This window comes from Rhagoletis pomonella, unplaced genomic scaffold (genome assembly GCF_013731165.1).
Source record: "Rhagoletis pomonella isolate Grant_MI unplaced genomic scaffold, Rhpom_1.0 Rhpom_scaffold_00002, whole genome shotgun sequence".
NCBI lineage: Eukaryota > Metazoa > Arthropoda > Insecta > Diptera > Tephritidae > Rhagoletis > Rhagoletis pomonella.
The window spans coordinates 16,448,105-16,474,084 of NW_023458556.1; the positions used below are offsets into that span (position 1 = coordinate 16,448,105).

The 25,980-nt window shown below is 34.1% G+C and overlaps 1 protein-coding gene across 10 annotated transcripts; it reads left to right on the forward strand.

The window, feature by feature from the left end:
• Window positions 1-22,825, forward strand: LOC118733154 (RNA-binding protein cabeza-like). 10 transcript variants are annotated; one of them, XM_036462422.1, is made up of 3 exons: window positions 1-236; window positions 3,241-3,615; window positions 22,739-22,825. In XM_036462422.1, exons 2-3 carry the CDS (start codon window positions 3,302-3,304, stop codon window positions 22,815-22,817), a joined length of 393 nt encoding a protein of 130 aa, XP_036318315.1. In that variant the 5' UTR covers window positions 1-236; window positions 3,241-3,301; the 3' UTR covers window positions 22,818-22,825. The 10 variants fall into 10 exon arrangements, with proteins under 10 accessions (XP_036318315.1, XP_036318309.1, XP_036318312.1 ...); XM_036462416.1 differs by having other exon boundaries at window positions 2-236; window positions 3,062-3,615; XM_036462419.1 differs by having other exon boundaries at window positions 2-236; window positions 3,216-3,615.
• The last annotated feature ends 3,155 nt before the right edge of the window (window positions 22,826-25,980 follow it).

The following is a 25,980-nucleotide window of genomic DNA, read 5'->3' on the forward strand; positions in this document are numbered from 1 at the left end:
TTTTTTTCATTTGCCTACATGAGGAAGTGCGCGTATGTATATCGAGCTAATGCGCTGCTGGTGAGCTACGATCAGTTGAATGGCAAACCTCGTATGGAAAAGTACATGAATTTTTACGTGATCGCTTTTTTTTTGTTTCTTTCTTTTACAAACGGCAAAATCAAGTTTCGTTAATTTATTGATTGCAGCGGCGCGTAGGTTGTAGTTTCGGAAAAACAAATTAATAAAATAAATAGGTATACAAATCGGAACAACAATGTGCAATAAAAAAATCGAGCTTTTTTGATAATTCGTAAAAATTTGAAATACATAAAAGAATTAAAATTATTTTTCTGCTTCAAACCGCCAGCGGAAACAAAGCTTTTGTTTACACATCCATTCTGCGTGTTTGTCGCTCACAAGAAATATAAAAAAATTTCCACACATAGGTACTTATGTATACTACGTTCTGTGTAGCTGCTACTTAGACGTGGATATGCATATATATATTTTTTTTTTTGTTGCTTTGGCATGTTTATGATGGACAAACAAAATCAGAAATCGAAAAAAAGCAGCGAACAAAGTGAACCGCTGATGCGAATAATAATAGAGTAGACTAACAAACGAAACATAAACAGAAATAATATTAAAAAAAAAAAGTTTTGTGGAAAAAAAATTTAATTACAAATATTGCAAATATCCACTATTTCTTATCCCCCAAAATATCTCGAATGATAACTCATTTAAAACATTAATTTACGCATGAAAAGTGTTTGGGATACAAATTATGCCTCCTCAAAAGATTGCACCAAAAGAAATTTCATAACAACAACAGAGAATTGCACTGAAAATAAAAAGTTGCAACGTGAACAAGTCCAGAAATAACGACGCATAAATTTTGTTATATGAAATACCGAGCGTGTTAGCTAGAGAGTCATAATAAGCAAGGTAATCTCAGTGGGCGCGCTTATCGTAGACAGTGTTGCCAGAATCGCACATTTATCTTCAAAATTACTTATTTTTTAAAAATATCGTCAAAATCTTAAATTGAAGATATTCAACCAAAATTTCATATAAAAAACCTTCATTATAAAGACGTCCGGCAGCGCTTGCAGATTTTCCAAATATGTGGTTTTAACATCAGATTAATTAAAATAAAACAAAAAAAATTGGAAACAAATAGAAACCACGACTTTATGCGGTATTCTTTTGGATATACAGTAACTCAAATAAGTGTTCACATGTTGATTTTTTTTTTTTTCAAATATTGGCAATATCTTTCAAGGTATTTTTCTATAAAAATATTAAACAAGCTTTAGCCAAAACCTTATATATAAATCTAAGCTTCAAACTTTATACAAAATTTAGAAAAATTTAACAAAATTTCGAGCTTTTTAGTCTGAATGATTACAAAATTTTTGAGTATGCAGTTTTATAGCCCATACGTTTCAACCGACTAAAAATTCGCGTGATATTCGTGAAGAAAAATTAATTATAACAAAATAGAAGCAAAAAAAGTCGGAAGAATTTTATTCATTTATAACTGATTGAGACTGGAATATTTTCTATCTAGAAACATCCATTTAATGTAACCTCATATCGAAACCCCTATCTCCTCGGCAGCCAGTTCGAAAACGCCCTATATGAGAAAACTTTTCAAGAACACCCTGCTTCATAATTTGGTTGAAGAGCGCCTTATCTCAGAAACTCGGTTCAAAACGCAGTATCTCAAATGAAAATATATTAAAAATGAGTCTCCCGTCAAAAAAAAAAAATGTTTTCTTAATTTTTTTAGTTTTCTGATTTTTGATAATTTATAGCCAGTTTCACGAAAGTAATTTAAGTAAAAAATCATTTTTTTTAGTTGAATTTAATATGAAAACTGACAGAAGGCGAAAGATCATTTTTTACTTATTCGGGTGATAAACGGGCCCGCTTATTTGCATAAACAGCCTTTAGTTGTATTAACTCATGCATTTTCCTCTTGCAAATGCGCATAAGCAACCGAACAAATGTACGAAATTTGTTTGGGAATCAACTCGGATCCGGGGCATTTTCGATGACAGCACTGGTAAAAAAGGCCAGCTGTTGTCTTTTGTACAAGTAAGCAAACAAAGAAGCCAGTTTAGCGTCCGAGATAGCCGAGTGGTGAGAGTCGCCAGGTTCGATCCTCGGTTGGAGCGATTGCCAACAAATTTTTTGTTTTTATTATTTATTTATTTTTTATTTATTTATTTAATTTCACTTTACTTTGTTTTCATTCGCTTTATTTTATATCATATTTTTTTATTTTACTATTAGTTAATTTAAATTTTTAGAGTTGAATTTTATTAAAAAGTCAACAACTAACTGAAAGCAACGTAAAAAAATATAGAACTTATAAAATAAAATGAATAAAAATGAAATAAATGAAAATTCTACTCGATTATGCGTATTTATGTGCTAGTTTATCTGCATAAGCGTGCTCGTCTGTCTCGCTTTTTAAATTGCTTGTAAAACCGGCAGTTAATGGTCGCTTGGCAACACTGATCGTGGATCGTGAAGTTTATAGTGAGCGTGAGCGATCTCTCAGAGATACATAGAGAGAGGAGGAACAGATCGCCAGAAAGCGTGTTTCCATTGTGTGTGTTTTTTTTTGTTTTCTTTTTCATGCGCCCACCGAAAGCTTTATGAACGGGCGGGTGGGTGAGTGTATAGGCCGGAGTGTCAACAGCTGAAACTGAGTGCTCTAAGTGAGTTGAGCTTGTCTTTATAAATTTTATTTTTCGCAGTTTTCTTTCATGCCATTATTTGTTTTTGTACAAACACAGCACATGATAAGCGACCTACCCAGCTGATAAGGTGTAACACAATTACGTACTAGAATTTTTTTCCATAATTATATCACCTTTTTTGCCTTCGCTCAGCTATTTAATAAGCGTAAAAACGTGTGTTTTGCTCGTAAATTGGGAGCGTTTCAACGCTAAGTAATTCCAGTTAGACAACACCTACCCACAGAGACGGTTCGATTCTAGATATTCACACGGTGAAGTGAAAATAGCAAACGGCGGCACATTCCAAGTTGTTGTTTTTTTTTTTGTAGTGTCAGAGCCTTTTTACAAGTGACGCAAACAAACACACGCACACATACAAGCAAAACAATTACGAACACTTATTTAATTAAAATTACTCACTTTACTATATCTATCGTTCATTTAACGCTTATCAGCGTCGCTTCAAAACGTTTACTTCATCAGTTGTCGGTTCTGTTACTAAAAATAGCGTTTTGCAAAGACTATTCCAAAAACAACGTGCCCGTTATTTATTAATTAAACGGAATAGTATGCCAGATATATTACAAGACTTTTTTGAGATACAAAATCCCATTGGAACATCAATGGCAACAAATAGTAGCGCTGGCGCAAATGCTATAGCAAATGGCAGCAGGAATTTGAATGGTAGCGGCGATGGCGATGGCGGTGGCGGTGGCGGTGGCGGTGGCGGTGGTGGTGCCGCTGTTGGAGACCGTGGTGGTGGTGGCAGAGCTATTAGCAGCGTCAACACTCTATCCGTGCCTGGTCAGCAAGAGATGGTTCATCAGAATGGCGCACTTACAGAGGCACCCGCTCAGGGTTACAAGCGTAAGCTGGAACATAGGTAAGTGCAAATTTTGCTGATAACTTTTTAATTTTTTTTGCTTATAAAATTTGGTTTTTTGGCACTACAACCGTTTGTCGGTTTTGGTCCGAGACAAAAAAACTCTGCCACTTTTCTCTCTCTGAACTGGCGAAAGCCCGTTCATGCCGAATGCAGACTGGTCCTTTTAACCTTCCACTTTGCCTTTGCTTTCATTTTCTATTCAATTTTAACCTTTTCAATTCGATTTCTTAGACGAATTTTGAGTTTCCAGTTTTGTAGCCCACTAATAAGGGGCAAGTTTCAAGTCTCTAAAAATTACCGTTGATTTTTGAGAATTTTTTCGTCAAGGGTGTTAAGCATTTTCTTCCATATAACGCATGAATAAAATCTATTTTTATATAGAAGAAATTGAGCAATACCCTCGACTAAATAAATTGTCAAAAATCAGCGGCAATTTTTAGAGACTTGAAACTTGCTACAAAATTGCATACTCAAAAATTTTCTAAAATTCGAATTGAAAAGTTGAATATTTTGATGAACATTTTTTTTATTCCTTGAATTTTTCCGAGTTTTATATGTCTAAAATTAATTCTGCTGGTTTTTGCTATTGAATGAACTATATTTTTATAAAAAAAATAATAAAAATTTCTAAAATTTTCCAGTATGTCATTAATATATAAAATTAATAAAAAAAACTTGTCTATTCCGGTATATAAATAAACTAGGTGAAACCCCGGTTTATTTGATTGTTAAATTCCGGTTTACCCGATATTCGAAAAATAAGGATTTCAAAAAACCTGTTGAAACCGGGTTCGAAAAACCGACTCAATCACCTTAGGCAAATCATCAAGACATTAAATCATTTAATTGAAAGTACATCCATAGCTGCATAATTGCGTCATTCTTATTCGAATCACCTGCTAAGCGAATACATATTTAAAGCTTTAACAATGAATCATCCCTTCCTTTTGCTTTATACTTCATTCCCCAATTCGGTGCAATACGTTTCGCATACATCTACATATAGCACAAATTTAGCAAACAATTAACAAGAGCAAACTTGATGACGTTGTGGAAAACATTTTTTTTTAACAACAGCAGTCAACGCGAGTATTGTGAAATTGGATAATAGCGCATTGAGTGAAATAAATTTTTCGTCTTTCAATTAGTTTGGTTTTCACAAAATCGTTGTGCTGGAAAGTTTTTGTTAAAATATGTGTGTTAGGGCGGGTCAATTTGTATGGAAGATTTATGCGCGTATAGCATAGGAGGATTCTACATGTAATTCTAAGCAAATTTGCCGATGAAACCATGGGTCTAAAATCAATTTAGATTTTGTTATGCTATACGCGCATGGTCAAAAAAAAATTGACCTGCCCTAATGTACGTATAGGTAAATATTTACACAATATTTACATAAAAAAAGCACATGTAGAAATCTTAAATATAACTGCTAATTTTCACGCCAACTAGTCATTAACTCATTCTTAAAGGATATTTGCATAATCCAGCTGAGTATACAAACAGTTGCGTGCAAGTAATCAATAGCGATGTGCTAGAGTGAAAACACTAAGTGATTACTGAGAATATTTATATAACCTGCTGAACCACCTGATAGCCCCAATGAAACAGAGGAGATCCAAGAGTACCGCATCCGATATCTATGCGGATGCGAAGAAGTAGTTTGTGTCTTGGAAACCGCGCCCGCATGCTTTATTCCATCCCTTGTCTTAGAAATTGAACCACCGAGTGCGCTTTACATTGCACAGAAAGCCGAAAATTTTCGCTTTGTTTAGGTCAGCTAAGCAATCTAAAACCGGCTTTTTGAAGAATTGGTTGCGCGCCATGGCCAGGGTGAAACAGTAGCAGAGATAGTGTTCGATACTCTCCACCTCTTCGTCTAAAAATCGTTGGTTGGTCATCCCAGTCTCTTTCCATGTGTCCCATAATGCAGTGTCCGGTTATTACCCCGACTATTACTCTTAGAGAGGAGCGGTCTAGCCGAGTGAGGGCTTTAAATCGATTTACATGAACTTTGGGCCAAACTTATGTGGCGGTCTCACAGGTGGCTTCCACGGCCTAGCTGGTATTTACCTCTCCAATTTGTTTAGTCTTTAATCTGTGTTTGCAGGAGTTTAGGGGTATGTATGCCCACGTCTTGAACAGAATTGACCATGAATATTTCCGTCCCTTTTCTATTGAAGTCGTCTGCCATGCAATTGCTGCAAATATTCCTGTGTCCAGGGAACCATAAAATAGTCACGAAGCTTTTATACGCATGCATTCTACATTCTGCTTTGGACGCTGTTCTGTTGGATTTTAGAGAATTATTAGCAGCTTGGCTGTCAGAATGTTTATATAGTGATAGGCCGTGCTGGAAGAATGGAAGCTGTACGCCACCAAGCGGCATCCGCAATGGCGCTTAGCTCTGTCTGAAAAACGCTACAGTGTTCCGGTAAGCAATAACTGAGATTAAGTTCGAGTTCACTGGCGTGAAACCCGCTGTCTATTTTTTCGCTTAGTTTAGAACCATCTGTATAGAAAGCCATCGACCCTGAGCAAAGGCTTGTGGCGCTTTCCGATTCGGGCTATGCATTGCTGATTTCCAGCTCAGTTTCTTCGGATTTGGCAGCCAATCTTTAGCTGTATCAATAAACCGGTATTGCACTGCCACCTCGGTAGCCATCGTGACTCATGTCTGTATGCGCTTTCCGGCCGTTTTGCCACAATCGCTTACTTGAATCGCATTAATTGTTGTCTGTGCAGAGCCCCATCGATCGTCTACCCACTTTTTGGAAGCTCGTGATACAGGATTTCTTTCTTGTCCCACCGAATGCTCAGTATTACCTTGCTGCCATGGATATTTAGCTTTGGTGTCGCTATTCCGGAATCGAGTGCTTAACATACGCCTTCTGGCGCTTTTGATTATTGTAATGAATCCATTTTTCATCGCCGGTGAAAGAACAATACAAACCTGGCATCACTTTGTACCACTGAAGGAGCATTTGGGAAACAGTGATACGCCGTTCGCCTTATCTTGGATTGAGTTCATGAGTCACCCAGTTTCCGTGTTTCTGGACCATACTAACCGCCCTCAATCACCATTAAAGGTCTTGTTGAGTCACGCCTAATATCGCCGCAAGTCTTTTTGGATTTGGCACTGGTCTTCTTTTACTAAAGTTGCCTCCAACTCGGCGTCTACAGCTTTGATGGCCTTCCTTTCCGCGCCTTATCGGTTGTGTCAAAATCACCACTTTTGAAACGCCGGAACCAGTACTCACAGTATTGATGGAGCGTGTTCTACTTAGGCCTCAAAGAACAGTCTTTGATTTCATTTAAAATTTATTTGTATACCTGTAGTTCGGCTTAACAATATTGGCAATTTTCATGAATTCTACGAAAAGGTCAAGCAAGAGTAAGAAACACTTTTTTTTTGTCGCCCAATGAGTGGTTGAAGTGGGCGAGCGTCTAAGGTAAACTTTATCTGATAAGAATACACAGGCACTCGCCTGATAACAGCGGCTTTAATCTAACTTAAATTGTTTACTTATCTAGATGATAGACAACAAAACTGAAGAGTTCTGACGTTTTAATAGAGCTGATAAGCTTAAGTCTGATAAGAGCTTATCTATTTATTTTCGAAACGCCTCTTTGTTAAAAACTGCCTACTGCTACTCGTACTACTAAATCAAAATCAATCTGTTTGTAAGTACTAAGAACTTAAGTGTTATCGTAGACCTTGAATTTTCACTGCGAAATTAATAGCCGGTATAACTTACAAAATTAGTTGCCGTTGTGAAAGATGCAGATTACGAAAAGTACGAAAAAGGTAGTAGGCAGCGGACGCAAGCTCATTAACTTTTTAAACGGCAGCAAATTTCCTAATTACAGTTTTCTTGCTTTGTTACTAGACTACCAAAATTAGTCGAATTTTATTGCTTTGTAATGTCAGCTGCTGCCGCTTTTCGACGCGCTTCCTCCCCGCTCACCAAAAAAGCAAGTGAACTGAGTACCCTAATTAGCATCACTGCACCTGCGACTTCCGCTAGGATGTTTTTTTTTTTTAACTGAGCGTAAATTTCTTATTAACTGCTATTTATTCGCTTGCTGGACAAATGAAATATTGTCCACCTAAGTTAGCGTTTCCTACAAAGTTAATATTCAACTTTGCTAACAAATCCACCGCAAAGACTGCTTAAATTCTAAAAAGAATAGATGATTAGATAATATTAGAAATGTATTGTGTAAACAAGCGTACAAACTTACATATATAAAAAAAAAATCCACAATACAAACATTAGGGTGGTTTAAAAATGCATGTGAAAAAATAAATCGGAATTTTCACGCTCTCACCCTCTAGGATTGTTCTATACCGAAAAAATTCACCCCATTTTTTTGTTTCGAAATCAAAGCGCTCAAAGTTTTCCATGCATTTTATATGGAAAAAAAACACTTTTCGTAGAACAACAAAATAACTTTAGTATTAAAAAATGGTTAAATAAACCAGAATTTTCTACGAAAAGTTGTTCTTCCCATATAAAATACGTGGAAACTTTGAACGCCATGAGCGACCCCTAAATATTTTTTTGATTTCAAAATAAAATTAACAGGAGTATGTTTTTCAATAGAGAACAATCCTAGGGAGGTAAGAGCATGAAAATTCCTACTTTACTTTTTTTTGGACCACCCTAATGTACATACAAATGTATGTAGGTACATCCAATTGGAAAACGAAAAGGAGCGGCAATAAAGGAGCGGAAATATTTGTTTGTGTCATTTGCCAAAACTTGTAACTTCTGGGAAATTTTGTAAGCCAAAAGAAATTGTGTTTCATTAAATTTACTATTTTCGCTACAAAGGCGAGGATAGCCGGATGTCAGATTGAATAAATTTTGTAGCGTTTGCTTTACTTCGTTTGTTGGTTGACTGCTGTCAAGTGGGAAACTTGTTGACAAAAATGTATCAAATACATTTTATTTATTAAAACGAATAGAAGAAATTTAACTACAGGGCAAAATTTAATTTGACTTTCTAACCTGGCATGAAGCTTTCCAATTAAATTGAATTGTGTGCTGAAAATGAAACAGTTCTTTAAATAGTCTACTTATTTGAAGACTTGAGAAAAACTCTGTGATTTTTTTTCTTATTAAAGGTGGCCACAAGGCAAAATTTTATTCAAATAAAATAAACAATATCTTAAGTGGCAAAAAATATTTGTAATTCTGTTAAGAAGTTTGAGGGTAGATTTGTTGTTGCAGCGGCACTTAGCCATGCCTATGTACAATCATTCAAGCATTGTCGTCACGCTCAACTAACGGTAACGGCAAAATACAAGCTCTGAAGTCCGCTGACAACCTTCACGAGTCGAGAGTTTTTGAAGATGGTGTTAGTCCCTCTGGCAAAGTCATTGATTGACTGTCTGCGCTGAGTCGGGTCCAGTTGTTGTTGTACATTGTCCTGGATTTCATCCTTCAGTTCGTGGAGATGTCTTCTGAAATGCCTTGGCTTCTAGCAAGTGTGTTCGTTTGATCATGTCGGTAGTAGGCGATTAGGAACTGCCTGCTTAGCATGACGATATCAAAAATTATTGATTCTCAAGTGGATATACAACATTTTTTCAAGGTCTTTCTAAAAGTTGAATAAAGTTTTGAAATCAAATTGATATCCAAGCTTCTCTCAAGTGGAGTACACGGATGTTTTTGATACCCTTTTGTTTGAGAATAGGTTGGTTCTTTAATTGAGGTACACTTGAGAATCTTCATTAAAAATTGGAATATTTATTGGTTCTCCACTGACCCACAACCCAAATGTATATTGAGAAAAGATTGTTCGTTGCATATTTGTAGGCACTGTTTGATAGAATCCGCCTAAACCCTTTTGAAGTGCTTTTTTTCTTTTTTCATGGTGTTGTGTTCTTTCATCGCCAGCATCTGGCTTGCTTCGTGGAGGTTATGCTCTGAAGACACAAGATGACAGCCTGTAGATTTCTGCACTGCGTGTCGCTACTTACTACCGACCACATTGGCGCTGCATAGTTTGCCACAGGCCGGCCGATTGCCTTATAGGTTGTGAGCAGGGTCTCTTTGTAGGCTCCCTAGGTGCTGCCGGCTAGCGACTTAGTGACTTTGTTTCCGGCTTGCAGTTTGTTGCAGGTTGCTGAGGCGTACGCGGAGAAGGAAAACAGGTTTACTATCGGTATTTTGGCGCCATCAACGAAAACTTCTAGTTCGAGCCTGATCACCTTGGTCCATGTGATGAAGGATTTGGCGGTAGATTTCGCGATTTCGGAGATGTTGAAGTTCTTTGCAGAGACGAAATTTGATGTATCGGTGAGATGGTCGGTTATCTTCTCACAAAGGCTGTCGATATTTGGGCTTGTCGTCATTATTGTGCAATCATCGGCATCTCCAACCAACTTGCCTCCGGCTGGCGGAGGATGGAGTTTTGCCATGTGCAGATTAAAGATTAAACAGTGTCGTTAGCGTATGCTGCCTTGAGTGACCACCTCTTTAATTCTTCGCGGCTTGGTCTTGGCGTTACGAAATTCGACTGATTATTGACGTCCACACAGATGATGATTATCGACCGTTTCGTCCAAGCTGGAAGCGACGAGACCAGGGCGTCTTCGACAGGTCAACTGCGATTAGTACCATTCTATCACAAGGTCGACGTTAGTTCGCTTATCTGTGTGGTAATGGCGCTTAATGCTGTAGCCATGCTGTACATTTTGAGGAATCCATTTTGGTGTTCGATTTTGGCAATCCTAACGGCCGGTATAAACATGGGGTACTTGAAAAAAATAAAAAAATATAAATTTCCTTGCAAAAATACTTCAGAGTCGAAGGTGTTCGGCGACCAATTTTTTCTGGTAACGTCTACTGGGCGCACTTATTTCGCTATCTGTAAATGCGTACAATGTCAGTGTGCTACACGGGCCCGGATTTTAGCAATTAATATGAAACGCACAAGCACCTTCTCAAAATTATTGTGTTCAAGCATTATCAAGTTCTCTACGTTTCAAGCGAATTTTTCCTTGTAAGAAAATACGCAATAAACCTCGAAAATTTAATCCTCGAAATAAAATGGAATGGCGTTGTTGCTCATACATATCTCACTTTGAATGTTGTGGAGAACCTCGTTCTTGCGGTAGCGTAACCGGCAGATGCGCTAAGAAATTTCAATGTGAATATGTGGATACCTACATACACATATAAATTCGTATAAATTTACATGTAGTGTATATGGATTTGTAAACCATTATTCCGCACTTTCTAAGAACTTTGGGCGCACTCGCCAGCGGAAAACGACTCGCCCACAATTTCACAACAACAAGCTTGTAAGCAACGAATTTTTGCGTTTTCACCAAGTCAAATCGCAGCGCATTACAGCAGTGTAAACATTTTTGGTGGATTTTCCACCGTTTCTGTTAATTTTCGCAATTTATTTTTGCTTAAGTATATTTTGCTTTGTCGGCTGCCGTATGCTGTTTCAACTCGCTCCTTTTGCATCCTTTTCGATTGCTGGCGCATGCATGCAACTCACGTCTATTGTTGGTTTTCCGAGCTGCATTTCCGCTTTTTATGCTTTTCTTTCCTGCACTTTCCATTCTTTTATATATGCATACATATGTATATTATTTACTTTTCCACTTCTTGTACTCGTTCATCTTCGCTCTGACGGCTATTGTTGCTCCCTGACTGCATAAATACATACATACGTTTTTGTAACTCGACGGAAAATCTATATATTTGTGTACATGTATGTATACGGTATCGGTCATATCTATAGCTTCCCATTTCAAAGTGATATTGTTTGCCACTTATTTTTATTTATTTATTTTTAAAAATTTTTAATTAAAATACAATTCATTCTCTAACAAAACCCATGTAAACCTAAGTTTAAAACTTTCAACATTTTTTTCAGAAGTGTTAGAATTTTTTTTTACACAAAAAAAATCACTCGAAATTCAAATATTTCAAATTTTTTTTTCAAATTTTTTTGAGCATAAAGTTTTATAGGCCATTCAATTTTAGTCTGATAATGTGCAAGTTTCCAGTGGATAAAAATTTCGGTTGATTTTTTAGAATTTTTTTTATCGCGTTTGCTCTTCCACGAACGAATAAACTGTATACTCAAAAAATATGCGAAAAATTTGAATTTCGGGTGGATTTTTTATTTATTTTTTTTCTTTTTTTTTTGTAGCTTCCCTGCAAACCAAAGTTCCCGAAATCTTAAGGAAATCGTTAGGAGTATCTCATTTCTGTAACGATTTTTTTACGAATTTTCAAAGAAAATTATATGAAGTGGTTGGACACGAACTCGTAAAGAAATTTCTGTACGAAAAATAAAGAAAATTCTGGAAAAATTCTAAAAGATATTCTTCACATAGCACCATTATTTTCGTTGCTTCACAGATTTTCTTCCGAAATTTCGTAAAAGATTGGAAGTGTGCGTAATTTATTTCATTTTAGAAAATTCGGCAAAAAATCGAATTAAATCTTAACGAATTCTTTAAAATTTCTTTACAATGCAGAATACTCTGAAAAAATGGTTTGCAAGGTTTCTACAATATTTATTAAAAATGCGTTTATGTGTATGGGTTTTGTTAGAGAATGAACTGTATTTTAATTGAAAATTCTTAAAAATAAATAAATAAATAAACATACATAAGTGGCAAAGAATATCACTTTGAAATGGGGTGCCACAGATATGACCGTTACTGTATGCATATGCACATAGCCTTGCTCCTATCTATCAGTCAGGATGGAATTGAAACGTCAAAATAAAATAAAATAGCGGAAACCTGCCATTACCGCCGCAACCGATTGTGTTCCATTGCAAGCGCTAAAGCTGGCACTCTGCCGGAAGAGCGGGCTTAGCTCGAGGGATCAACGTGAACAATGGAGCATTTTACTTGCTTTGGTGTTGAATTTTAAATTGAGTATTACATACAATGTAAATATGTATGTATGTATGTATGTATAATTCCTTAAGTCATAAAGAATGGTCTATGAACGTGAGAATGTTGTGAATCACTTCATTAATGCCGGGGGACATTAGTAACGATTTTTTTTTTATGTAAACCTTTTAGTCGAACCAGTGGATGAATGCTGGCTTAGAGTTAAAGTAATCTCTTTTTTTATTGCGACTTGAAATTTGGAGCAGAGTTAGTGCAAATTTGTATTTGTAATGGTCATAAAGATGGTGGCAAATTCTTTCAAAAAGAAACATTTTTATTTACAGCCTCTTTTATTTTTAAGGCCTCTACGTTAAAAATGCAAAGTTCCACTTTAGCCCCTCGTTTCGCCGCCACAGTCTAATTTGGCAATGTGTTTTTACTTGCTTGACGAAAAATGCTATTAAATTTGACACAGTGAAAGCAATCCTTAAGCCATAGTCTTCTCCTTTTATCGCAGCTGAGTTAATGCTTCGATGATGCGAAGAAAACCAATTGAGTCCCCAAAGTGATTCCGGCCTCACAATTTGCCTAGCGCCCAGCAACTCTTGCTGTGAAGAGTTGAAAAGTGTCGAAGCACTCCTTGATCTGCTTAGAGATGATCATCCTATTGGATAGGATTTTATTAGCCACTTGGTTGTCTGAAAATATAACTATAAAGGGATGCTTAAACACATTTCAGGGTTTAGTGTGCCACATCTCGAGATTTCTAGCACATCTAGCACATCCTGTTCGAACGGACAGTCTAGTGGCGGTTCCATAAGCACACGCGTCTACTCTGTTCTCCATCCTTGACCCACCTGTATACCAGAGGCGGCAATATGCATGAGACGGATAAATTTTGATAGCAGAGTTGGCTACATACATAAGTACAGCTTAAGTACTTAATAAGTCGTCGTACTTAAAGAAAATTATGTTGATTAGATTAAAAAAAAAGATAGGAGTGTTGGCCTTTTACAACATCGAATAAAATGTTGCCTACTTCCAGACAAAATGTTTACAATTCTTGTATAATATTGGGTTCTTTTGGCTAGGAACAAAGAAAGACTACCTTAAAACGTTTACCGTATTTAGAATTTTATACAGCTGTGGTCAAAGATTTAGTACCGAAATACAAAATGACATTGTTTGCAACTGAAATATGTTTGTTTATTTATTTTCAATAAAAAAATCATCATCAAAATTTCAAACATTTTAATCAGAATTTCTAGAAAGATGAAACATTTAAGTAGCTAAAAATACCTTTGATTTTTAGGAATTTTTTTCGAGGGTGTTGTGCATTTTCTTCCATGTAAAAATATATTTTGTTCAAACATTATATTGAAGGAAATGCCCATCATACTCGACACAAAAAAAAAACGAAAAAAAAATCCCATAAATCAACGGTAATTTTTAGCTATTTGAAACTTGCACTTTATTAGACTAAAATTGAATGGGTTACAAAATTGCACACCCGAAAGTGTTTGAAGTTTCAAAAATTTTTGTGAAATTTCTTCAAGCTTTGAAACTTTCATTAATTGGTTTCTGTTATAGACTGAATTACATATATTTTAAATAAAACTATTAAAAATAAATATGTAAATAATAATAAGTTGCTAAAAATATCATCTTGAATGTTAGTACTAAATCTTTGACCATAGCTGTATATATTATATGTATATGCAAAAAATCCGATTTGTTTATTGTTAAAATGAAGAATGCCTCACAACCGGCAAAGGCAAAAGTCCTTGTGGAAATTTTCTCAAAAAAAAATCTTATTAAAACTGGAGATTGCTTCAAGGGATGTGCCCGCCAATTAATCACATCCATACTTACACATTATTTTTCAATTAACATTGTTTTTTTGATCGATTGCTTGCTATGTATTTCATTCTTACTTTTCTACTGATTGCATACGCTAGCAACCTTATTTATCTTATTTGCACACAGAACGCCTGGAAAATCTTCTTTTTCACTTGTTGTTTAAGAAGCGTGTACAATTTTTTTTTTTTTTTTGTGTATTTACCTTTTATGAGTTTTCTCATTACCTCCATTGCGTGCTACATATTTACGTACATATGTACAAGGTACGAGTACATCTCACCGTGAACAACGCCACGAATTCGTAATCAATTACGTCGCACCTGACGAGAGGTGGAGGTGTGCGCCACTTAAAAATTTTCCGTAAAATTTGCCACTCAGGAATGCATGAAAATGAAGGATGACACCTACATGTGGCATGCAATGCCTTACACGCAAATACCGCTGTAAAACGCGAGCATTTAGTTTGCTATACTTGCGTTGCATGCAACCATGTGTCACCACGTAAAGCCAAATACATAAGACATGTACGTACAAGCTGAATGCGAACTTAAAATTCATTAATGAGTTCATGTTAATACATATTGTTACAAACTTACGTACATGTCTGTGCACAGGGCAAGTTGAAGAGAAATTCGTGCACTAATGACCCTAAAAAAATCACCATAAATGCAAAAGGCCTCAAAAGCCATATCTTAGAAAAAACGAAATTTATTGGCATCTTTAAATATTAAAGATTAAATATTTTAGGCCGATAGGTGGCGCTGAGTTGATATATTTTTAGAAGATATATTCGCTGTGCGGTATATTCTTAACAGAAAAATGGCCCGCCAGCCGTAACTGGAATCAATTTATTTTGGATAGTTCGTATTTATTTTTAAAATTCTTTCAAAAAAAAATTCCAGCATAAAATTTCCACACCTGGAAGCGCTGCGGTCGAATTATTGCCAAAAGTTTTAGTGGGCAGATTTCAATATATTAAACATTTTTGGGGTTTTTAAAAATATTTATCGCCTTCTAAATAACTTCACTTCTTCAACGTATTAATTTCTTTATTTATGTCCGCATTTGTTTTGGTTTTTATTTTAATTTGTTTATTGCTATCGATTTTTATCGATATTACAACGCTTTTATCAACTTGCAATGTTGTGTTCCAGAAACTTTCAATGTTGTGTGTCCGACACCATAAAGCTTTGCTTTGAAAAGTTCCTATAAAAAAGCATAGTGCATAGGGCGACATCTGTAGTGAAGTAGGGCATAGGGCGACAGCTGTAGTGAATAGGGCGAGGTAGATGACATCTAGATGTCGCCCTATGTACTACGTTTGCTACAGCGGAAATAGACGACACGTCATTTCTTTAAATAAAATTAATTGGTGCTCGTTTGTATGTACGTACATATGTAAATGCATGTGTGTGCACCTTTCTATTAATATCGTTGAATTATTTTAATATCTATTGCAAAATTTTATTCAGACAGGACTAAAAAGTAGAAATTAAATAAAATAAAAAAAAACTTTTTAATATACAACGCTTTTATAAATGGACTAAAAAGTAGAAAATAATATTTCTCAGTCCCATAGAATTTGTTTTGATAACTTTTGATTTTGAAATTTTAGCAAAAGTCATTATAAACAATCTATGAAATTGAAAATGAAAAGCGTGGGTGCATGTAATACACTTGAATTGATATGAAAAGTAATATATGAATGTATGTATGTGGGTATATGAATAACGACCGCTTAAAATCGATTTCAAAGTTCTACTTTCGCTGTAGAAATTTTAGGTCTACGTTATGTAGTTTGACTATTGTCAATTAAATCGAATGCTTTGTATTGCATGCGCTCCACGCTTTTCATTTTCAATTTCATAGATTGTTTATAATGACTTTTGCTAAAATTTCAAAATCAAAAGTTATCAAAACAAATTCTATGGGACTGAGAAGTATTATTTTCTACTTTTTAGTCCATTTATAAAAGCGTTGTATATTAAAAAGTTTTTTTTATATTATTTATTTTTACTTTTACTTCTCTATCTTATTTGTATTCCTATTTATGTCCGCATTCGTTTTTTGTGTTTATTTGTATCCAAATCAACTAGCTTGCATTCTCACAGCCCAAAATACTACAAAATCAAAGATACTTCACCTTACAAGTAATTAGATTTGTGTATATTTAACATTTGTCTTAACCCTGTAAGAGCCCAACCCTTTTGTATATTCATACATATATACATATGTATTTATGTATGTAGAACCACCAGTCCGTCTTTTATTTGCATGACATTGCTTTAATTGCTTTACCTGTGTGACATTTCTGAATAATTCTAGAATCCTCCAACGTCCTCACAATCATTCGTGTGTATGCAAATGCAATTCATTCATTATATCTGATGGGAAAAGCATATTTACACAATGCGAATCCTTGAAGGCAAATAAAAAAAAAAATTTTTTTGGAATTTTCTCTTACTTTCAGCCATTATCCTGCATCTGCATTGCTTTATCCTGCATCTTTCACACTTTTCTCTACCCGCATACCTCCGACTTGTTTGGCGCTGTACGCATACGTTGTGCCTGTGTGTGTGTGTGTGTATGTTGAAATGTACGTACGTATATATGTTTGTGCGCATGTAAATAGTGTTAAAGAAGTTGTAAAAATTATACAAGTTGGCGTGTTGAATTACAACAACGCGTAGATATGCTTCAGCTCTTCTTCTCTGTTCACCTATGTACATACATACCTGAGTAAAAATCATTCTCTGTTATGAAGATTTTTCAAATACGTACATACATATATTTTACATGAACATTCTTTGTGTACTGGATAAAATCAGATTTTCCATGCTGGAAAATGAAAATTCCATTAGCTTCGTTTGTGGTGGATTATGTTTGGACTTCGTTACCCTTTCTGTGCGTTGATAAGATTTATTATAAATTTCAAAGAAGCATTCAATGGCAAGCTGAAAATGGTCAAGACAGTGTTTGACTTTAATTTAAAGATCTTTAATTCTTAATATTATTATTATGGGCCGATATTGCATTACCACCTCAGAAGTGATCTCCATCCTTTCACCCTAGCCTTTTAATATCGTTTCGGGCTTTTATTGAATCCATCTAAAACAGGAAAAAGAACTAGAGCTTACTAGCTTCACAAAGATTTTGAATTGAATAAATGGCAACCAAGTTACTCTTATCGCCTCTTGAAGCATTTTCCCCAAAATGTAATTTTAGGCTGAACTCTGCTGCAAAAAGAAATGACTGGCAGATCTTCGGAGCATTCAATTGGACCGGAGTAAATTATACATGCACAGATAATTCCGTAGCAGTATTTGGCGTATACATTTAGTCAGTTAAGCCTTTTTCGGGATGGCAAAAATTTAATACTTCAATAAGTTCTAAATAAAATGCGCTACTTGAGAAGTGCAGAAAATTTTTTCTCATACTTTTGTGCATGTGAGGGCGGATGTGCCTTTTACCTCTTTTGGTACAATTTTATTAGGTATGTAGCATACATTTGGGCACTAAGTCTTATAAGTAAGCTTAACATGTATCATCATGTACATTGGGGTGGTCCAAAAATAGTAAAGTCGGAATTTTAATGCCCCCATCCCCTAGAATTGTTCTATACCGTAAAAAATGTACCCCTAATTTTTATTTTGAAATCAAAAAACATTTATGAGTGCTCAAAGCGCTCAAAGCTTTCCATGTATTTTATATGGCAAAGAAACAACTTTTCGTAGAAATGGTTTTCGATTGGTAAACTCTGGTTTTTTTAAGCATTTTTTTAATACTAAGGTTTTTTTTATTGGTACCCCATTGCATTTTGCGGCTCTTTTGGCGGACCTATAAAATATATTTACCGTGAAAAAATGGTTAAATAAACAATTGGATATTATCACTGGGAATCTCCTTTCAAGAATTATATACCATTTCTACGAAAAGTTTTTTTTCTCATATAAAATACATGGAAAACTTAAAAATTATGAGCGCTAACTATTTTTTTGGTTTCAAAAATAAATAAAAAAAATCCGACTTTGAATTTTTTTTTGGACCACCCTAGTGTGTATCTTGAGAAAGAGGATCGTACAGAGCGTTTTATTGTGTAGAATTTCGTAGAATTTAATTCACATTATCGGATTAAACCGAGGACAGTAGTTTGTGCTCCATTGGTCTGTATTTATTAGCAGTGCTATACTTAGTATAAATATTCCTTTCCCGTTTGCTATTCATTATAAACCTTACGAATACATACTTATATTCAAATATGTATGTATTTAAAATTTTTGCTGCAAATTAAGGAAGCAAATATGCATGCAAATACATATATTTCATCATTGCCGAACAACTCAGCAAGTTAAAATTGTCCACATCTGCGCCCTTTGTCAACAAAATTTCGAGATATTAATCTTCTTTGTGAAAATTCATTAGCACAACCGGCCAATAACGTGGGAAGGCACCGGCTGTTACCCACCTTTCAACAGCTAGCAAATAACTAAATGTATGTGTTGTTGGCGTATGTGGTGCTAGCCACCGCGAATGGCATATAAATTAAATCTAAATGATGTCTTTGTTCGTTTATTTGGCTATAAAACATAAATTGCCCAGAAACGCGCTAATAAATCAGATTATAAAAATGAATTCAGTACACATTTGAATTTTTGTGTGTGAGTGCATGCTTATGTACATACCCTGCAGCAAAATTTAGGGACAGTCTGTCAAAGCGCTAGTTCCGCCCTACAAATTTCAGAACTGTCTCTGAACTACTGAAAAAGGGATGCTGAGTTGGACGGTTGAAACTCATATGTTGCTAGTTGCGCTGTCATCAATGTTACTCATCCTGGTCATGTGAAAGCTGACAAAAGATGCACAAATGTAATATACTATATTTTTTCGATTTTCTTAGACCCTAAAACTAATAACAAACTGTTTTCGTTTATTTAATATGTAATTCTCTACATAGTTTATGGGGCAACTGCTAAAATATTTCCAAAAAAGTCGTTATTGGTAACATTAATGTCATTTTTATACATATCTACGTACGTATAAAATTTAATGCAAAATATAAAATTTAGTAAGCTACACTTGACAGGAAAGGTCTGCGTACACCATTTATTTTTTAAATATTCACAATATATTGAGAGTTAAAATTATTTTTATTATTTAAATGATCATGCTTAAAATAAAATAATATTAACCGTGTTTTAAAACTTTATACAAAACGAAAGTTAAACTTAACGATTTTTCATCAAAGTGTTTGACTTTTTAATCAGATTTAAAAAAATAAACCAAAGTGGTAAACAATCTCACTTTGAAATGTGAGTGCTATTGATATGGACGATACTGTACATACGTAAATGTATCACTAAGCACCCGAAACAAGGCGAATTCATATTCGATTCAACAAATACAACAATTATCTGTATTTTTTTTTTTTTGTTTTAGCTGGTGATTGTCAAATTTCAGCTATTCTTCTCCGAATGAAAAAGGGCGACAGAAAATGCAAACACTTTCACGTTTTCACTCACTCACTAGCAAAATATAAAATTTTGACAATCAAACGCTACACACAGCTGATTAAACAACACCACCTTATATAAATTCGCCTTGACCCGAAATGTGTAGTTATGCAGTGATTTTTTTTTAATTTCCAATGTTTTTCATATTAAATATTTTTCGTTTAGTTTTTATTTAAGTACTATGTCACATACTCCATAAACCATTTAAATTCAAATTCCTAACTGTGCTGCAAACTTGATAGAACTATTTCGAGTATTCTGTTTTGTAGCCCATCAAATTTTAGTGTAGTAAAGTATAATCTTGCATCTTAAACAAAAATATTTAAATATGAGAATGCCTTCAAGAGCGTGCGTAAAAAGAGTTATAAAAAATCAGCGCGATTAATTATACTAAAATTTAATGGGCTATAGAACTGCATACTCATAAACTGATTTAAAATATTGAAGTTTTTATAACAGTTTCTAGAATTCTACTAAATTTCCAACACAGTTAGAAACGTGAATTTATTTGTTTATGTTATAATACTTATGAGCCATCCTTAAATAAAAAATTTACGAAAAATATTTAGCATGACAACTATTGTGAATCTTCAAAATTCTATATTTCTTATGAGATGCCGGAAAGTCTATGTATTACATTTCAATAAATTTAATGCAATTTAACGCTGAGTTATCACGAATAACCATTCAATATATCACCGTTTTTCTCATTTTTTGACACGACTTAGTTCAGATTTTTAATTATAGGTATCACAGAAATACCCATTATACGTAACAAATATAAATTATTTTTAAGAATAACGGTTTTAGAAAATAAAGGAATAATTGACACACAGTTTGCTTTAAAAAGTAAATTAGTTCAAAACAAATAGCTCTTTAAACATAAAATGAAGTATTTTTATTTACAAAATTGTATGCGTGCTTATTTAAAGAAAAGGCTCTATACTATACTTATTAGAACCAGCTCAAAACTAACCACATTTTTTCTAGCCCGCAGGTGACCCTTTTTGAACTATCTAAGAACTGTTGTTATATGAACTGTACCAGAACCATCTAAGCCAGAGTCAGCTCAGAACAAGTTCAAAAGTTCTGCAGAGGGCGACAATTGTCACTTCGTAGGACATCGCCATGTTAAAAAAGACAGTTGCAAGCATTGAGTTGGGATAGATGAAGAACCAGTACCGTCCCTTTTCAGGCTAGCTCAGCGTAAGTTCTGAACTAGTTTGATTTGCTGCAGGGTATGTATATACTTACATATGTATATGTATGTATGTACATCTGTCTATATTTGCATGTAGTATGTACATATATCAATTGCATTTGATGCCTATGCAATGATAGACAATTTTAATTGGTGCCAAAGCCACTTAGTTAATTTAAATGGGCGGTTTTCCGGCCTTAATAATCTATTTATTTTGAATTTTCAAATTAAGGTCTTTTTAAAGCTGAAGTGAGAACTATTCAAGGGACATAATGACACAAACATTATAAGGTAGACCCGTTCGCTTCCTTCGTCGGCCATGATTTGATTCTGACGTTTGCAAATATTTTAAAATCATATCATTGAAAATGAAATTATTCAAAATTGTTGTTGTTGGAGATTTAAAATGAGAATGTGTATGCGAGTTTAAGTTCATCGTACAGCATTCTAAGTAAAAACACTATGAGCTGGTTGCTTACGGCTGAGATTACCTATTTTTTTTTTGCATTTCCTGTTATCTTTTACAGTTTCTTCCATTTCTCTTATAATTCATTTCAAATAAATCAATTCACTAAATTAAAAAACCCACCTACAGTCTGCCAGAAAGAAACGGTAAGAAGAAGATTTACGTTACTTACACTGTGCAACAATTTCAGGGTCATTATCTGGGGGCGGAATGATTCCAACTCAGGATGAAAGACATAGACCTTTACAGTAAAACCTTTAAATCTTTTCGTATTCCAGGGTCAAATTTTACTTTAATATGGCCAATATTAAGTTTGTTTCTAGAATAAGTGAAAAAAGTCTTAAAATCGTATCGGAGCGAAATACATATCGAGCCCTAACCGTCAAAATAACGTAAACGACATTTTTTTTCAAAATTTTCTTTTTGATGCAGAATTGCATCTAGATGCTCAAGGAATAGTTCTGCATAAAAAAAAAACAAATTTTTTAAATGTCGCTTACGTTATTTTGGCGGTTAGGGCTCGATATGTAGTTTGGGTACATAAAGTAAAATTTCGCGTGGAATGATTTCGTAGAACATTTTAACCCATCAGCTCTCTCATGAGTGAGTCGTTTTTACCCGTATTTGGAAAATCTAAATAAAGTGGCGTTTGGGAGGTCGCTAGAGGGTTAAAATGTTCTAGCAAATTATTTTGCGGAATATTTCACTACTAGGTTTCTAAGACAAAATCTTTATACAAAGAACATAAAACTCCACGTAAAACAAAAAACAAATATGTCCCCTTGAAATTTGCAACAAATTTTACGCTTTCTTATTTATTTTGTTCATCAATAGCTCTTTTCGAGAGTGATGGTAATGGGCTTGAGTCATCAGTATCGCAATCTGAGTGAAATTTTCTGGAACATTTTAACCCTCTAGTGTTCTCCCGAATCTCATTTTTGCAAACTTTCTAAAAAAATTTGTCAAAAGACTCTTTACTGAGAGAGTGAATGGGTTAAAATGTTCTAAAAAATGATTCCAGCGATCTATTCTCCAGCCATTACAACCTAACTGATTCTTGCATAAATATGTATTTACTTCTAGATCTCAATATTTTTTCTAAAATATTTGTTGAAAAAAGCATTCACCGAGACAATACAATGATATACAAGAAGCAATAACTGCAATTTCTTAACGATGCATAAATGTTTCTCTTTTCGTTGCAGGTATGTAAACGCACCAGTGTGGGTATTCACTAACTACAATCATACAGAATATTTTTTCGAAAATATAAAGGGACATTGATTATCTATATTTTGGTAAATATAAAACCAAATTTGGAAAAAAATATATACAAACATACATATATAAAAATTAATGAAGCGTATTCTTGTTTTTGTACGAATCGAAAATCATGAAATTTTCCTATCATTTTCTATATAAAAATTTCACATTTTCGTTTTTTACAAAAACAAAAATACGCCTCATGTGCTAGCATTTGGTTTGCCACAAAAAAATATAATTAAAAATAACACCTGTATCCGATTTAATTAATTGCAAAAATAGCACGCTCAGTAGATTAGATTAAATAATTGCCAGCAGAGAAATTGACATTTTGGCAATTGAAGTGATATAGGGTAAGTCAGTCCAAATTGTGTTTTTAGGTGAGCCCAAGTTCATTTCCGCGCTTGTACACGTAATTAGTCCTTGTAAAAAAAAGGAGGAGCAGGAGGAGGAGGAGGAACAATCATCTTGCAATGAGTCCTTTTATAATTAGCATGCGACCTTGACTAAGGAATTGAAGTTTGTCACGTTCTCAGATTAAATTTGTTCCATTTTATATCTACAAACGATATTAAAGAATTTCTGCAAGGTTTAGTGATTTAAATGATTAAATTTCCCTACCACAATTGCTTGCGACTTGACTGGTTTACGAGCAGTTTTTGTTCATTTGACTGATTCAAGCCAATTTAATTCGTCATTTGAACGACAGCTGCAATTGTCGTACAAAAGACCTTAAACTGTCTCTGCTGGAATATTCCCACTATTGCAGGGATCACACGATTTGTACATATTTATATACACACTGTGGCAGTCACAGAGTGGTGTTGACTAGAAATTTTTACCGCGAATGAGTTCCCTAAGATCAACACGCTAGTGCCATAAAAAAATCATCAACTTTTTTCCCATCGTACAAGCAACATAGCTTACAAATACATACATATTTATATGCCTGTATGTATGAATATAATGGTATATACATAAGTGCTCAGAATTAAATTAATAAATCGCTAAATTTAAACTAATTCAAACACTTAAGAAGTTTTTAGTACTCTAATCAGGCAATCAATTGCAGAGACATAGAGATCACTAAACTGCCGACGCCGACATGTGGAACAATTTTTTTATTAATTTCAAATTAGATATTTTTGCTAAAATAGACTTAATTCAAATAATAATTTTTTATGAATTTCAATTAAGTATGCGCACGTTGAGAGGTAATTTCCCAACTAACCAACATACAATATTTACTTGGTTGTAATTTTTACTTAGGTCGCTGGTTTGTCGGAAGAACGACACATGTTATTTCAAAAGTAAAATAGGTGAGAAAAACGGTTTTAAAGTTTGCAGTCAGGTTTTTTTTCTCAATCGGATCAGTTTATGTTAGGTTAGCTTCGCTAAGATCCATCTAGATCCCGTAAATAGACAACAACTGGTGCTTAGTTTCGCCAAAAGTTACTATTGATCAAAGGACTTTTTGGTCAATGAGAAGAAAAAAAGAAGAAGCTAGAACGAGCAATCCAAAAATTTTCAAGGGTGCCCTTGAAATAATTATAGAGGAATATATGTGCTGCAGTGTAAATTTCGGCTTGATAAATCTTACAGCCACGACAACGAATTTCCACCTGAATAAAAGGGGACAGTATACCAACTTGAGAAGTGTCTCTGTGGTTGAACAAAATTAAAAAAATTATTTAACTAAAAAAATCTTTTCTTGGTTTATGACGTTCTTTCAGCAAGCAAGCCATACATACACATATTATATTCAATCCTCCATATGCGGACGTACTATGTTGCCAAAAATAAATCATGTTTCCACCCAATTCTGGCTGTTGGGCATTCACACCGCTGATAACCCAACTGTCTATGCCAAACCAGCATTGAGTTGTTCGAATTCTGTTTGAGGTCATTATTTGGTGAATTTTTCGTCTGCTGCATAGATAAGACCTTACTATAAAGCTATTTTTAATAATATCAAAGTAGGAAGTGAAATCATACTTGCATAGATCTTATACCCTGCAGCAAAATAATGAGCGCAAATTATTCGAATGCTCCTTTTAATTAAACGGATTTTTTAAATTGCGGATAAGGTCTAAGCCTAAACAAATGATGGCGCAACACTTTCTGAATAACTCTTCGAAGTCTGTATGAAGATAATATCTTCAAGTATTGCTTGTCAGGAATCCCCAGCGACTGATACTAGTACAGGAAATAATGAGTTTTTGTAAGATAATGGCATTCCTTTAATAAAAAAAAAAATAAAAAATATTAAAGAAACAAAAGAAAATTAGGAAAATTAGGAAAAATTTGTTAAAATATCGTCTCCCTATTTGATCACTATATATGTATTTAGCAATGTTGTGACCAGCACTTTTCAAAAAATTATAAATTATATAATTAAATATTAAAAAATGTACTTTATTTTTGAAGCCCAAGCAAAATTTTGGTAAATTTTACGATTTTAAATGATATTATTTTCTAAAAATTTCGCTAATTTGCAGTAGCCAGAAAAAATTTAATTTGAAGTAAAAATTCGGCATTCAAAACACCGGTAATCGGTACAAAAATATTTCGTTTTCTTATTTTTGAGTAGAGTTTTAACTGGTAGCATACAAAAAAATTTTAAAATTAGTTAAAAGAAAACGTGTTCATAATAAGTAAACAGTAACCGGTGCAAAAAATAATTGAAAACACTTCAGTAGACATAAGGAAATTAACTTCTATGAAATTTCAGTCAGTCTTTCTTCTTTTTTGAATTCTATTGAGAAAATTTAAATTTGTGGAAACGGCCGAATTTTCGGAAACCACCCAGTGCTGCAATATTTCTTCCCCCAAAACCTTTTCTAAATAACAACTCTTCCGAATAAAAAATTACCAAAATCCCTTCGGTTGTTTTCGTAGAAAATTTTTTTAATGAATGATGTCAATTTTTTATATTCTACATTACAATTATCATAAATGGAACAGAAACACTTATTCTTGAAAACTATATACGGAATAATTTTAATCGTTCAATGAAACGAATGTTTAGGTATTTATATCGACTTGGATCTCTGTAAATATTGTTATCAATATATAAGGCACCGTTTTGACAAAAAAAAAATAGTTTTGAGGTTAACGCTATATGCTACTTTGACTGCTTTTTTTGCTAATAATAATGACTTTCATGCAGATATTTTTATATAAT

Coding starts and splice junctions, on each gene's coding strand:
- LOC118733154 (XM_036462415.1), top strand. CDS start 80: ATGGCAAACCTCGTATGGAAAA. Junction 102..3,215: donor GGCAAACCTCGTATGGAAAA/GTACATGAATTT, acceptor TTACTTCATCAG/TTGTCGGTTCTGTTACTAAA. Junction 3,616..22,738: donor AAGCGTAAGCTGGAACATAG/GTAAGTGCAAAT, acceptor TTTTCGTTGCAG/GTATGTAAACGCACCAGTGT.